The sequence below is a fragment of the Malania oleifera genome, chromosome 5 (genome assembly GCF_029873635.1).
Source record: "Malania oleifera isolate guangnan ecotype guangnan chromosome 5, ASM2987363v1, whole genome shotgun sequence".
NCBI classification, from domain to species: domain Eukaryota; kingdom Viridiplantae; phylum Streptophyta; class Magnoliopsida; order Santalales; family Ximeniaceae; genus Malania; species Malania oleifera.
Window position 1 is genome coordinate 65,504,610 of NC_080421.1, and position 17,128 is coordinate 65,521,737.

General features: G+C 32.8%; 1 protein-coding gene across 1 annotated transcript; it reads left to right on the forward strand.

Moving 5' to 3' along the window:
- Positions 1-547: 547 nt before the first annotated feature.
- Positions 548-1,262, forward strand: LOC131155199 (putative lipid-transfer protein DIR1). The gene has a single exon (XM_058108156.1). It carries the CDS (start codon positions 808-810, stop codon positions 1,105-1,107), a length of 300 nt encoding a protein of 99 aa, XP_057964139.1. The 5' UTR covers positions 548-807; the 3' UTR covers positions 1,108-1,262.
- The last annotated feature ends 15,866 nt before the right edge of the window (positions 1,263-17,128 follow it).

Consider the following 17,128-nt stretch of genomic DNA (forward strand, 5'->3'; position numbering starts at 1 on the left):
GGACTCAAAAATTTTAACCAAAAAAAAAAAAGGGTTCAAAAATCATTTTTCTAGGGGGTGATTAAATTTTACTTTTTTTAAGGCACAAATGAATTTCTCCTTACTGTTTAAGATCTTTTATAACTCATTTGAACCTAAACCCTAAACCCTAAACCCTAAACCCTAAAACCCTAAACCCAAAGTCCTAAACCTGAAACCCTAAACCGTAACCCCATAACGCTAAACCCTAAAGCCTAAATGCTAAACCGTAAACCCATAAAACCATTAACCCTAAACCCTAAATCCTAAATCTTAAAGCCTAAACCTTAAAAACTAAACCCTAAACCCGAAAAACTTAACCCTAAACCCTAAACCAAAAACCAACATTAATATATATATATATATATATATGAAGAGTAAAGTGGGGAAGGAACATTGAATAGTGCGAAACCCGTGAGGGAGAATTTGGCGTCACCCGGTAATCACGGGAGTCCGCTTGGCCCACCCACCGATCAATTGGTTTTGTCTTTTTGAAAATTAGCCAGCCCCAGGCCCCCAGCCAGCGGTTCTTCTCTGGTTCTTATTGTCGTTATCATCAGGCTCCAAATCTGCCCACGAATTCGTGTGAATGCGTCGGGGGAATAATGACTTGTGTTGTCATTTGGGGTTTCTCTAAGTTATATGTATATATATTACATATACATATACATATATATATATATATGTATTGTGGGGTTGGCTTAGAAACCAGTTGCAGCTAGCAAAGTGACTACTGATTGTGGTGATTAATAGTGTGAGAAATCAAGCATTTGCTTTGCTTGCAGAAGGATGGAAGGGGGAAGGAAGATGATAGGAGTGGCGGTGGTGTTGGCAGCGGTGGTGGCTGTATCTTTGGCTTTGGAGGTGTGCAACGTGAGCGAGCAAGGGCTGCTGTCTTGCAAGCCGGCGGTTACCCAACCCAACCCGCAGCCGCCCACTCATCAGTGTTGCCAGGCACTCTCCGGCGCCAACTTGACCTGCCTCTGCCAGTACAAGAACTCCTTCATCCTCCCTTCTCTTGGGATCAATCCCGCTCTTGCCCTCGCACTTCCTGCCAGGTGCAATATCACCACCTCCGCTGAATGCTAAGTAAGCGCTCTCTCTCTCGCGCAAAGTTGGGCTTAGGAGTAATAGCTTTGCTCCTATATATTGTTCATTACTGTTCATTTGTAAACCCATTTTGCAAATTCTCAAAAAGGGCTTGAAAAGGTAAAAAGAAAAAAAAAACTGATCTCTTAAAATTAGTGCTGAGGTATTAAGTCATTGTATGACTAACCAAACAACTCATGTTATATATGGATAAGTTTTTTTTATTTTTCATTTTAAAAATTCACATATAAAATCAAATAAACATACAGTCAGAAGGCATTTCGTAAGATTAGGTATTCAGAGGTGAAAGAACAGTTAGTATCAACATTGAGATCTTTTGCGTTTGTTTCAATTAATCAATTTATTTATTTTTGAGACGAGAACCAAAGTGGAATCATGATATTCCTTTTCTTGCAGGTGTTCACAAGCGCTAGCTGCATGCTGTTATTGGCTTCTTTTGTAATATCTTTTCTTCTCATTTGTGCTTCTTGGCCAGCTTGCCATAATTATTAATCAAGGAACTCTGTCTTTACTGGGTGGTGGAATCTTGTAAAATGAATCAATAAAATAGATCTCACTGTTTGCTTAAATGAATCAAAATTGTATTTAACATGGCTCACAGGTTGTTCATTTATGTTGGGTTTCCGCGGCAAAAACTATTATGTAACCTAAAAATAAAATAAACTATAGACAATTGGAGGATCTAGGAACAACAATCTCACACAAGTAAAAATTGAACACCAAGATTTAACGCCCAAATTGACCTACGTTCACGAAGCACACTAATCTCACTATAATTGAGAGAAAAAATACAAGGAAAATGAGTCACTTCTCAACTCAACTCACTCAACCAACACAATTTCACTCTATTCCTCACACTTTTTGACACTCTGTTCTAGCCACTTCTTTCACACGCTTTTTTTTTTTTTTGGCCACAGATTAGACACACACATATCCTATACATAGCCATGGATGGGGGGTGGAAGTCAAGAGTGGTTGTCTTAATTTCAACCATAGTGGGCAAGGTTGGTGGAGGTGGCCCCAGGTCTCCACTTTCTACAGCTCAACATTCAATGAAAGCAGTTGTGGTTGGTGTTGCCGATGTTTCCACTAACAGTAGCTCAACAATCTCCCACTTGGAGATGGAGGCACCATCTCAATTAGTGTATAGGTAAATGATGTACTCACATCTGTCTTCAAACATCAAGACCAACTGAAGTTGAGCACAACTTCAACTTCTTTGTAGTCACCACCTTCGTCAACATGTCTGCTAGATTCCTGCTACCTTGAAATTTTTCAAGTGTCAGCACTTCATCTTCTAATAGAGATCTGACGAAGTGATTACGAAATCCAATGTGTTTGGTTCTAGAATAAAATACAAAGTTCTTTGCTAGATTTATCGCACTCTGACTATCGTTATGCAAAACATTCATCTCTTGCTTTATTTCAAGCTCTATCAACAAACCTTGAAGCCAAATAATCTCTTTGTTGGCTTTTGTCACTGCTACATACTCAGCTTTTGTAGTGGATAGGGCAACAATCTTTTATATCTGTGACATCTAACTAACAATTGTTGTGCCAATAGTGAACACATATCTGGTGGTGCTTCTGCGGTGATCAACTTCACCAGCAAAATCGGCATCTACATACCCTTTAATTTTCAAGTCTCCTTTGCCGAAACATAGGCACTTATCAATAATGTCACTTAGGTACCTCAAGATCCACTTCACTGGTTCCCAGTGAGTCTTCATTGGATTTGACATGAACCTACTAACATCTCCCACTGCTTAGCCAAAGTCTGGTCTAATACATACCATAATATACATAAGACTTCCAATGGCTGAGGCGTAGCCATGAAGTCCTTCTCTTCATCTGTCTAGGGAGCCTAATCATTGGAGAGGCGAAAGTCTTCGGCCAATGGTGTATTTACCACTTTAGCGTTGCTCATGTTGAATCTCTGTAAAACACGACTAATGTACTCTAGCTGAGATAATCGTAATGTTCCTTGTTTCTTATCTCTGGAGATCCGCATTCCAAGTATCTATTTTGTTGAACCCAAGTCTTTCATGTCAAACTCCTTTGACAATTGCTGCTTCAATTTTCTGATCTATTTTATATCTGGTCCTATGACTAACATGTCATCGACATATTACAACAAAATGATATAGTTAGACTAATACCTCTTGAAGTAGCAACAGTTGTCGGCGTTGCACTTTTAAAAATCATTCCTGTGCATAAAGCCATCAAATTTTCAATACCAATACTTAGGAGGTTGTTTGAGACCATATAAGCTCTTCTTCAACCTACACACAAGATTCTCTTTACCTTTCATTAAGAATCCTTCTGTCTGGTGCATGTAAATTTCCTGATCTAGATCACTGTGAAGAAATGTCGTCTTCACATCCAACTGTTTGAGATGTAGACCTTTGAGGCAACAATGCTTAAGACTGATCTGATGGTTGTTAGCTTCACAACTAGTGCAAAGATGTTGGTGTAGTCGATTCCTTCCTTTTGCTCGAAGCCTTTGACTACCAACTAGGCCTTGTACCTCCTGGAGCCATCATGCTCCTCTTTGATCCTGTGCATCCACTTATTGTGAAGAGCCTTCTTACCTTTGGGCAACTTAGCTAGTTCCCATGTTTTTTTAGAAGTGAGGGACGCCTTGTTGGGTCAACAATCTCCCCGTTTTTTATAATTACAAGTAAGGAGCAAAAATGAGAAAGCCTTAAAAATGATCCCCCTTACAATAAACTTATCCTTAACAAGTCATAACATGAATAGTAGAATTTTCAACACTCACATCAGAATATTTCAAGCTTTTAGAAATTTCAATATATATCATGCTTTCACACAGAGAAATACTGAAGTTTTGTTCTGGGGGATGTTGTTTTCAAGGTGTTTAACGGGAAACCCTACGGGTGTAGGACCAGTCATACTATGGGCTTTCCAATAGTCAGGTAAGGGAAATATGATATGCTCGGAATTTTAGAATGTATGTCATAAGATTATGTTTATGTATATATATATTAGCTTATTGATTAGTTTTTCCAAAATATTATTGTTATTAGTATTACAATAGAATTATAGGAATTGAGCATGAGATTTTGATTACTCAAATGTGTGGCATGAGTTTATTACAGTATAGTATGATGATTAAACAACTTTATAGATATCCAGTTATACAGTATACTAGTAGAAAGTATGAATTATAGTTTTTTTTTTTTTTTTTAGAATGACATGATTTCTAAAACCATAACACTCAAACAGATGTTACAGATATTTCATAAAAATATTACAGATATTTTAGACAGATATTAAAAATATTTTAGACAGATATTATAGATATTTCAGTCAGATATTTTAGATATTCCAGTTCAAATTTATAGTGTTATGGTTATTTTGAAATCATGTTAAAACAGTAAGATAAATGTGTGTGTGTGTGTGTGTGTGTGTGTGTGTATTAGTATTACACAATATCAGATCCCTGAGGAAATTTCATAAAGATTCAGACAACAGAGCATGGTACCGTTACTATTTTAGATAGAGTGCAACCATATATCTCAGATAATATGTGGATTCCATCTAACCACGCCAGGAGAGATTACAGTCTCCCTAGAAAGTTGGGTTGAGGTGGTCGGTTAGACAAGGTAGAGTAGTAGTAGCGTTCCCGGAGAGATTGCAGTGGACCAAATTGTATGTTGATAGAGATATAGATTGACTTACCTGGTAGGCCAACCAGAGTAAGTCCCGCCTACAGGCCACACAACCCTGTCATGAGGGGTTAAATCATGATATATAGATCCCAAGGTATTATTTAGAAGTTCCTATGTATATATACAGATATATCATACAGCAACAATTATATTATAATACTAGAAGTAGGTATGAATAGAAAGCGTAGATACACAGTTGTATTTTAAATTATACTACATGTGTTTTGTATACTATACCAGCCTACTTGCTTTACAATTTCAGGATTATATCTGTATATTAAATGTGAAACTTAGCAACCACACACTAGTGATAGCATATTTCCTCTTACTGAGCGTTGTATCATCCCAGTGACTTATCATTTTTCAAGAGATCCAACTAGGCAAGTAGATCAGGCTCGCAGGTAGAGGACTTCTTGCGTTGCCCTTATGGGAAGGATAGGTGCTTTCTTTGGTGCCAATGGTTTAGGGTAGATCCCAAGTTTTGATGACGTCACTGGGTATTTTGTGATATATATGTATTTTGAGATTTATAGTTTTCTGGTATTGTAGATAGATGTTTACAGTTTTTCAGTTACCGCTGCTTAGGAATGGATGATGTACAGAGTTTACTCAGTACGTTTTTGGGCCTGAGATGTTTTCAGTAGTATTACAGACATATTGGTTATATGATATATATATATATATATATATATAAAAGGATTTAAGTAGCAGGTCGTTACAACCACCATCTGGTTCAGTGCCCTCATCATCATCATCATTGTGAGGAATGGTGTATTCCCAAGAGGAGAGGTGAATTGGGTAATTTAAAAATATAGTTCAAGTATGTCCTACTTTTACAATTACAACCATTATTACTCAAACCTGAGATTTTTCAACGCAATATCAAATCCCTCAAATATTTATGTATGCAAATATTTAAAAAAAATATAACAATCATGACTAATTCAATGAAGACATACAATTTGCAGAAAAATAAAGAGTATAGGGAGAGAAAGCGCAAACACAATATTTTTTACAAGGTTCAGTTGTACCCGCCTACGTCATTGCCTCAAGCCAACCCACTTGAGGATTCCACTATTCTGCTCACTTAACCGGGCAGAGCAAAGTCATCTACACACTCCTTGTAGGATGAAGCCCTCCTCTTCAGGTGATACCCCATGCCTGGCACACTCCTTCAGTAAGGTAAAGCCCCTTCTTCAGGCGATACCCCACGCTTGACCCAATTCTATACTCAAACCATAAATTCAACAGATAAGTGAGAGAGATGCTTCTAAAAAAAAAGGGTTGTACAAATTGAAACCTTAATAGACTCTTACAAGATATGAAATAAAGCTCAGTAGAGTATGGTAGATTTTCTTAAAAGTAATTTTTGCAATCTTTGAAGAACATGTATATGATAAATACTTCAAAGATTCAACCCCAATAAATGTTTATCCAAAAATATTCTTCAAGATAAGAATGTAGGGGCACCTAGGGTTTTTGCTCTCAAGGAGATTTTCGCAAACATAAATGTAAATGATCTTTGATTTAAAATATGAAGTATCCAATACGTACTTCAAATATCTAAATGCAATAAATATTTTCCCCAACATAGATTTTTGTACTAAAAGATGCTTGGAGCAATTTTATTTTGCTCTCAAGAGATGATATTCAAAATATGAATAGAAGATAGTAAACTACTCTTGTGTTTTTGAAAGGATGAGTGAAAATTAAGCTCAAAGATTTTCTTGCAACAAATGGTTTCTTCAAAAATGTTTTTCAAAGAGAAGAGTAGGAGAAACTAGAATTTATGCCTTTTTTTAAAAAATATTTGCAATAAAAGAGTATAAGGGAGCTTTGATTTTGAAATAAAATGGCCCCAAATGAAAGAGTATGAATTAATATGCTTAACAACCCTTTTAAAAGTATTGAGCAAGGAATTTGTAACCATTTTCAATTTCTAGCCGTTAAGTGACCTGTAATGCCCCGAACCCTTAAACTCGGGTTTGGTGCGTTATACCTAATAAAATCTTGATAATCCATAAATCAATATATATGCAGTAGAAAACATAATCATAATTTCCATAAATAAAATACCAAAGTTTACTATTTCTATCTATAATCCATATTGTCGCGACGTCCCGGGAGCGCGTGTGCCCCGGGCGGCGAAATTAAAATCAATTTAATATTTTCAGAAAAAATCATGGAATGTTGGAGTCGCCACTAACCTTTTAGTGTGGTTAGAACACGTGATTACTACCCCGTTAGGGGTAGAATCGGTCTACATTACCAGAGTTGGGGTCGGGAGTTCAGTTACGCGAGGGGAAGGTACGAGCACCCCCTACGCACCCGTTCTTACGAACGGTACCTAATTAATTTGAAATTATCCCTAAGTTAATCTAATAATTCTTTAAATTACTCCTTTTTATGAATTTATAAATACACATGAAAAATAAATAAATAAATAAAATAATAAATAAATAAAGATAATATATACATATATATTCCCTCAGAGCTTAGGGTACGTGATGCCCAAAGGCTCATACCCCCGCAATAAAATCATAGGGATTATAAAAATAAAAAAATATTTAATAAAAAAATGTATAATAAAATAAAATAATAATAATCATTATAATAATGAACATAATAATAACAATAATAATAATAATAATAAATAACAATAGTAAAAATAATAATAATGGTACTAATGATAATAATAATAATAATAATATTAATATTAATAGTAGTAATCCCATAATGACAATAATAAATAATATTAATACGCACATATTAACAATAAATACATATTCTAAATATCATAATGGTAACATAATAATTTCACACATGATAATAATAATAATAATAATAATAATAATAATACACTATAAACAAAAGGTAATAATAATAATCTTCTTAATGGTACACACCCCTAATATCCTATAAATACCGTTACACCCATATGGAAATAATTAACAAAAGAAATAAACCAAATTTCAAATTAAAACATGGAAACCAATGCAAAAGTAAAGAAATAATGAAATTATGGAAACAAGGCATTGCTGAAAATAATATATACCAATACAATATGGTTGCCAAAATTAATACACAACCTTAACTATACAAATATTAAATATAAAGTGAGTACAATAATGACCAAAAACCCTAAGTACATAATTTATATAGAACCAATTTCAACCCTAAGAGTACACAAAGATGCTATGAAGTGATTAAAACATTAATAAATATGAACATGACATAATCCAAACTCTAAAAAAATACCTAAACCGTGATAATGTGAAATACTTAAAATCCTATTAAATATAAACGTTGAATAATCAAAACCCTAACGATACTACTACATGATAATGAGCCATAGTATATACAACACAAAATAATAAATCATAATATTACATAAATATGTACAATGACAAACCATAATAGATATGAATATGTATATATGATAATAAAACAATATGAAACAATGAGCCTTAATATTACATGATAATACAAAACAAATGTAATAATAAAAGCATATCATAAGAAAAATATATACATGCTGATAATACAATATTAGATAGTAAACCATAATATTACATATTCAAAAAAAAAGATGACAAAAAAATTCCAATATTGACACTTGAGACCCGATCAAACAAAAAGGAACCCTACAAAAACAATATAAATCAATTAGTATTTATAATAAATATGACAAAAACCTAAACATGGATATTAAATACTAATATTACAACATTAAAATCCTACAATAATAATATTAATTATTTAATATACATAACAAATACAATCAAAATTTAAACTTCCAATATTAAAACAAATTCCTACAATAAAATATTTACCACAATAATAATAAAACAATTAACCCTAAAAAAAAAATTTACCCGTGAATATTAAATATTAAAATAAATATAAAAATCCTGTAGAATGAATGGTAATCATGTTATATATATAACAAAACCTAATCACACTTCCTGCATGTACAATGAGAATCCAGACATCAGAATAAATCAAAACAGAAAAATAAACCAAACATGAAAGAAAAAGAAAGAGAAAAAAAAAGAATAAAATAGGATAAACAAATTAAAAATAGAGGTGCACATGCGTGTGCGTTCTACTGTGTGTGCGTGTGTTTACCTACAGGAGGCTGCCGTGGGCGTACCGCAGAGGTGAGGGACGGAGATTGGGCTCGGAGAGCTGCTGGGGACTGAGAGACCGGGGCTAGTGTCGCTGGCGCTGTGACAATGAAATACAAGGGGCGATGGTGGCGATGGTTGATAGTGACAGTGATGGTGAATGGAATTTCTCCGGCGTTGCTGTTGTGTCCGTGGGAATGGGGGTTCTTTGCGGCTGTGAGGGGAGACTCACCGGTGAATGGTGAACGGGGAGTGAACCAGCGGCTGTGGGGGGTTCTAATATACTTGGTGGTCGTGGTCGTCTATTGTTGCTGCTCGGATAGCTGCTGTGCACGGCTGTGGGGCTGCTGCAGGTGTAGACTGGAGGGTGGCCGGCTGTGACCTACTGGTGTGGAGGAGGCCGAGAGGGGCAAGGGACTGTTACTGGAGGCTGGGATGGATGGAGGCTATGGTTGTGAGAGGGAGAAAAGAGATGCAGCGAATGGAGAAGAGGACAGGAGTTCTTTAGAGAGGAAGAAAACGAACCAGAAGAAGAAGAAGAAGAAGAAGAAGCAGTAGAAAAAAAAATCTCTTTTTTCTTTGTTTAGGCCTTTTGCTCGGCTGCGCCCCCGTGTGTGCGCTTGGCCTCCCCGACTATATTGTGCAGCCTCCTCTGTTATATAAAAAAAAAAAAGTTTGAAAACCTAAGAAACTTTCCTTTTTCTTTTTTTTTTTTTGATTTCATTTTATTTTATTTTTTAGGCTTTTGGTAATAATGAAATGGGAAATAATAATAGTAATTATCATAATAAGGTAATACTACTAAATAGTAAACAATAATAAATGATTATATATATAAAAAAAATAAAAAATAAAAATGAAGATACTATCAATAATAATAATAATAATAATTAAAATAAAGTAATAATAACAATAAATAATAATAATAATAATAATAATAAAATTACCAAAAACAATAAAAATAATAATAACCAAAATAAGATACTAATGCTAATAGTAATAAAAATAATAAAAATAATAATAATAATAATAATAATAATAATAATAATAATAATAATAATAATAATAATAATAATAAGTATAGTAAAGTAAAAATAAAATAAAGATAATAAAAGTACTAGTAAAATAATAGTAAAGTACTAATAATATAGGAAAATAATAATAATAAAATAATAATAATAATAATAATAATAATAATAATAAGAAAATAAGAGGGGACCCCTTGTTTTATTTGGCTAGGGCAAAAATAGGGTGTCTACACATATTAACCATTCGTCCACCTGTATTCGCAACTCCATAAACCTCCAAAAACTTAATCCACAACCAGTATTCACAATCATTCCTTTCTCAACAGACTTAAAATGAAAAGCATAAAACATAAACTTAAACTTTATACAACCCAACAGTATTATCAAAATATACCCTTTCTCTTTATAATCCTAAAAAATGCTATAAACCCTCGAGCTCTCAAAACCCGACTTTGAGGATGTCCTGAAAAAGAAATATGCATATTCGGGTGAGACACATCTCAGTAAGGGAAGAAACAATATATTAAAAACAGCGTGTGACTAACATTAGATTATATAATAACATAAAATTTAACATTTGAAAATCATTAACATAATGTCTAAAATCATTTTCTGAGTCTAACCAAACACATGCAAAAGATTTAACCCATGAAATTACCCAAGGATAGGGGTGATTACTCGCCCATACAAGTAGCACCCCTTTACTTTGATACTTTTGGCAACCCTAGGGTCGCTGTTGAAGCATACCAGGGCACTCACTTTACTCAGTAAGCCATCAAGTATTAGATTGATCTTGTACTCACACAATTCAAACAAAGGTTAACCAACGAAGGCTCCCAAGAATAAGGAAATCTACTCGCCCAAACAAGTAATTTTATTCTGCTCTAGCACGTTATGCAGCCTATTGCTACACCTGATACAACCAGGGCACTCACCTTTCTCAACAAGTCCTCAGGCGAAGAGTTTGCCTCGCCCAAACGTAACATGTTTTATTAGCATAAATACTTCTAATATCATAATACATTATTCATTCTGTCATTATTTAACCATCCACTTCTGTTCATGTTCATAGCTTTAACATTGCATAACATTTCACTTTAAGTGACTTTTTCCCATTTACATTGTTCACATTTCACATTTCATTCTATTGCCATTTCATTCTTTTCATTCATACTACAGCCGCTCTTTAGCTGTCATCAGTTAGTCTACATCGAAATGAGCTAGAATCTACTAACATAGCTCCTTTTAGCTATTATCAGTTAGTTCACATAGAAATGTGCTAGAATCTGCAAACACGGCTTTCAGCTATCGTACATTTACATGGTTACATTAACATACACAAGTAGCATGGTTTATATCATATTTTATTCTTAATGTTTTACTTACTTAGCCTACATCTCATACATTTAACATATATTTGTACAGAACTTACATGTACTAATGCTACTCAATTTAGCAGTAAAATTTATACGTATTCTTGTAAAATAGGCCAATCAACTTTTAATGTTCATATACTAAAAATATACCTTTCATTTCTTACATAATTATCCTGAAAATATTATTCACTTTCCTTGGTTCATTTTCGCATATACATAGCTAAATAAGCAGCTCTAAGTTCATAAAACATAATTTACATGTTTGGCATTTTATACCCACAAAAATACTCATATACATATATAACATAGTCCATTTTTATTTAATTCATAAAAACCTGATTTAATATATAATTTTCCCTTACCTAAATCCTTGAACTACACCAACAAGAATCCCACACAAATGCCCGCGACGCTCACCCACACCCTGGTAACCCTAGTTCTATTAAATTAACTCTAAATAAAATACTATTTTAATATTTCCTAGGGCTATAAATTCCAAATAAATAGTTATAACCCTCAAATATAACCAATTTACCCAATTTCCCAAATCTCACTTTCGTTTTGGAGTGGAGCCTAGAAAACCCAAATTGGAAATTTACTCACGCCAAAATGACGACAATCGCGACTAAGACCACGTGGTGGTTCCCGATCATTGATTTAGCGGCAGATCCAAAGAGAAATTTAGAAATTAGGAAAAAGTTATCTTACTTTGGAAATGGCGCCTACGTCACTCCCACGACAAATCCACTCCAATAGAAATGTCGGTGGTGGAGTTAGGAATCCAACAACACCTTTTATTTCCTGATTCACCGCAAATCCGTCGAAAAATTGAGAGAGAGACGGAGACGGACGGAGATGTAGCAGGGGGGCAGACTCCTCTCTATTTGAAATCAAAAATTTCAATTTGGATGCTTCTAAGCATCCAGATGTCATATACTAATATATAATAAAATATATTTTATTATAATATTATAATATTATACCTTATTATATAAACATATATATATATATATAAATATCATATACTTAATTTAATTAATTCAATTAAATAACATTCAATTAATTTATTAGTTTAATTAAATATCGTTTAATTAATTAATTAATCTAATTTCATTTTATTTCATTTTTTATTATTTTTTCCATGCTATTCCTTTTATTTTTTTATTTATTATTTTTTTTCTAATTATTTTAATCATTTTTAATTTTCCAGGTTACTACATGACCGTTGGACCAATAAAATTTTATTTTGTTTTAAAATTTTCTGACCATTGGAGCTCAATTTAGCTTGAACCCGAGAGGGCCGATCGACTGGGGCATGCTCCAATGGACTAGCCCAAGGCAATTTTTCAAAATCGCGAGCTTCGGCATGTCGGCCATATGATCCAGTCGACTGGGCTTTGAAGACCGAACGACTGGGAATCGGTAGGCATAAATAGGCCGATCAGTTGGGGTTTAAAATTTGGGCCTAAAAGTCTGGCCGGTCGATTGGGCCTTTACATTTTGGAAAACTTTGGCCAGGTGGTTTGGTCGATCAACTGAGCCTTAGAGGCTGGTCAATTGGGCCTTAACACAATTGACATTGTGGCCCTAATTTAACTTCAAAACCTTTGTGTAAGAGTTTAGCATTTTATGTGAAAGATTTTATGCCCTAAGGTTAGTCTATGGTTAGCCTATGGTCCATTGAGCTTTGCATCATATCAAGCAAGACATGCATATTACAATCAAAAGCTAAATGCAATACAATTCAAATAAATAATGTCTTCACTCTTTTCCTCTTCATTTCTTCATGGAATACACTAGACGAAATGTGCTTTAAGCGCCTCATGGCTTCCATTTTCCTATACCTTATGTGCGTGCTTTAACCTACTCAAGCACTAAATACACGCATAAGATACTCGTACTTTGTCATTATCAAAACAGGGATGTGACTCAAAAAGTCCACAATCTCCCCCTTTTTGTTGATGACAAACGTACATGACCAAAATGAGTTTAGTCTAAAAGGCCTCGCCCTTGCAATATGCATAATTTAAAAAAAATAAACAATGTAGCATATTTAAGAAAGAAGACATTTTAATTATCATACATTTAGTTTTAATAATGAAGCATAGACACTCATCCCATCTAAGATATAAAAATATAAGAAGTAGTGAGTGTTAAAAAATTTTAGCATTTTGCTCATAAATTTCTTCCCTTTTTGGCATCAACAAAAGGGCTAATTAACTATAAAACTATTTGAGCATTAAAAAATACCTTAGCTTAAAAGAAAAACTTTACTCCCCCCCTTTTTGACACAAAAACTATAAAAGTGGCCATTTAAAGATTAATACAATATGGTGAGTATGGTCACTATTTTGATACTGCATAAGACTTGTAGAAGTATTTGGAATTTCAAATAAAGTCATATGTAGTCATACCCTTAATCAACTATATTGCATGTAAGTGTATGATCATTTAAATTCAGCATGCAATACACAATAATGCCCATAAAAAATTTAAACTTCAAGACAAAGAAAATTTTAATTCCTAATTCTACATGTTATGAATGCCTTTAACATTCTAAGTTCTTTGCTTGCTGTAATATTTTCATTTTTAAAACAATTTTCCATAATTCAAGCAAGCTTTAAATTTTTGGTAGTCAAATATCAACCCAATTTTATACATAAACCAGAAACAACAGCCATACAGATCCTAAAAATATTAGCCAATTTTAAAACAAAATCATATGGCAAGTCTTAGATAAGTCGAGCATAAGCATTATATTTTCCCTTAAGTGTTACTGTGAGCAAGAAAAAAGACAATATGCTTTGAACACATGTGCCATAGTAAACTATAAGTCTAAGCCAAGAGTAGGGTGAGCATACGAAATGGAATTTTACAAAGTCTCCCTATTTTGATTTAAATGCTAGCTTAGATGAAATGAACTACTTATACTTATCAAAGATGAATTTCATTAAATATGTCAAAGTATAAGCAAACATTTTAAATCTTTTAAAAACAACTATACTGGATATTTATCAAACCATTTTTATCATTTGACTGGTATAATCGTCCCTATAGATCACAAATGCATTAGAAAGATAAATATTAAGGCATGATATAGAGCTCAAAAACCTGAGAACAATCCATATCTATTCACAGAACCATAAAAGTCGGATATGATGTTCAGAAGAGCCTGAATATTCAAAAAGCAAAACTATGATGCATATGAGTCCTTAATGCTTTTTCTCTAGGATGAAACTCATGCTCCCCTGAATAAGTTCTTATGCATACAAAAAGCTCTCTTACCTTAATTTTCTTTGGCTCTCTTTGCTTTGCTTTGCTTTGCTTTGGTTCTCTTGTCTTCATGCTTTAAGCTTTTAGCACTTTCTTTTTATCATCCACACTCTCATGAACTTTAAGTTTTAATAGATATCATCTTTACATCATGCTTTGACTCATCTTTGTGATCATTCTCATTCTTAAATCCTTAAATATCATTACTCAACCAAATATGTTAAGTTTCTCTTGTTTGTTAGCATCAAAACAGGATGTTAAGCCTTACAAGGCCAGCAATCTCCCCCTTTTTGATGATGTCAACCAAGGAGCAAAAACAATCTCCCCCTTTTTGATGATGACAAATAAGGAAAAAAAATTTGAGTAAGCCTTAAAAAGACTCCCCCTTACAATAAGCATCATCTTAACAATATTTGTAATTTCAAGATCAATAATAATACATTTATTACATCATTCAAGTTCAAGATCATCACTCAAGTTCAAATACTTCTTCCCCTTTTGATACATATATAATTTTTCAAAATTTCAAAATTTTTCAATACCAAGCTCACTTTTTGCTCAAAACTTCTCCCCCTTTTGACATCAATCAAAAAGAGTAGGATGTCAAAATATGATACCAAACATGCATATCAAGCATATGAATATCAAACATGCATATCAAGCATATGATACCAATTGAGATTTTCATTAATTATAATACCAATTGAACTTTTGAATTTTTGATGTCAATTGAAACATTAAAGAATAATACCAATTGAAAATTTTTAATACCAATTAAAAATAATTCATGATACCAATTTAAAAATTAGAAAAAAAAATCATAATACAAGTAATGAGTCATAATAGTCCTCCTAAATTTAATACATTCGGTTTTGATACCAATTATGTTTTTAAAATTATCATCCCATGTTTCATTATATCATGTATATGCTCATGAATACTTATATCAAATACCAATGTCATATCAATATCACAACATACTCATGGATATAATTATACTTGTCATGCTCAAATACCAATTTATATATTCATGGATACTAATATACTTTATGGATACTAATGCTAATGTCACATTATGCACAGCTCATGAATTTATTTAGATGCAAATTTTTCATTTATCCATGTGATAGATTATAAGCATACATGGTCAAGAATTAATTTTCATATTCATATATCAAAAATTTATGCTTCTTAATTAAGCTTAATAACTTTATGTCAGATTTTCAAAACATAGTGAGCCATAAATCATCAATATTTTCATTATCTTTAAAGATTTCAAGATACCAATTTCAAGATATACACATGTAGCGTATAGCATATCATATAAGTATGGAGTATATTATTATCGTGTGCATTGTACTACACTTATGCTTAGATTGTTCTTTATGTTGCTCAAATATTTCATATTAAACTTGTTAAAAAAAAATTTTCCTTCAGTCAGTCAGCTGACCTATCCTTTCTCCTTAAAGGTGTTGTTTAGTCAGTTGGCTAATCTTATGGTCAGTCAGCTGACCTTCACAATTTTTTTGCCAAGCTCTCTTATTTATTAAAATACTTATGCAATAAGCTCTATTTGCTTCAGATATTCTTTTCTTTTGATTTCATATAACATCCAAATATCTTCATACTTACAAATTTAAGCCTTGTATGATTTATTCATTGATTGAGGCCAATAATTTTCATTATAAGTTTGAAAAATTTTATCCTTATTCTCTATTTCAATTTGTTCAATATCTTTGTATGATTTTCCAAAGATTTGATATCAATTGTAGTTGAAGGATTTAGTCATAGTATTTCATCTTGGTACCCATACCTTTTTGGATGATTTAACAAGGGATGTTTCTTTAATTCTCCAAATTTGTTTTGTTTTCACACCTTTCCTCTTTAATAGACATTCAAACTTAACATGTCCCTTATTCTTACATAGATAGCATATAGTGTGAGTATAGGCATTAGTGGAGGTGCTAGCATAGTCTTTGGAGGCTTTTGTGAAGTATCCCTTATAGAGATTCTTTTTCTTGGCATTCTCAACTCCATTAAATCTTATGTGTTCTTTATTTAAAGACATTCTTTGTGAGCCAATCATTTTGTCAAAATTTTCTTTTCCTTTAGTGAAATTGTAAATGATTTTGGCTTGACCCTCAATTTCTTTCTAAAGATCATGAATTTCAAAATTTTCTGCATTTTTACCCTTTTCTTGGTTTTGAGACATTTTAGTAATTTTATTCTTTAATTCTGAAATATATAAGTATTTCTCATTTTCCATAGAGGATTGGGATCTCAAGTCTTCTACTTCTTTCATCAACTTTTCATTCTTACTTTCTAATTTCTTGATCTTCAATTCTTTTTCTTTTTCAGTAAGATTTTTAGACTCTAATTCATTCATCACAACTTCATTTTTATTTTCTATTTTCTTAATTTGTAAGTCTTTTTCTCTTTCAGCAAGTTTGAAGGATTATAACTCTTTCATAACTTCTTCATTCTTATTTTTCAATGAAGTATAT

What these genes read in the sequence shown, in the direction of transcription:
- LOC131155199 (XM_058108156.1), top strand. Translation starts at nt 808, where the DNA reads ATGGAAGGGGGAAGGAAGATGATAGGAGTGGCGGTGGTGTTGGCAGCG.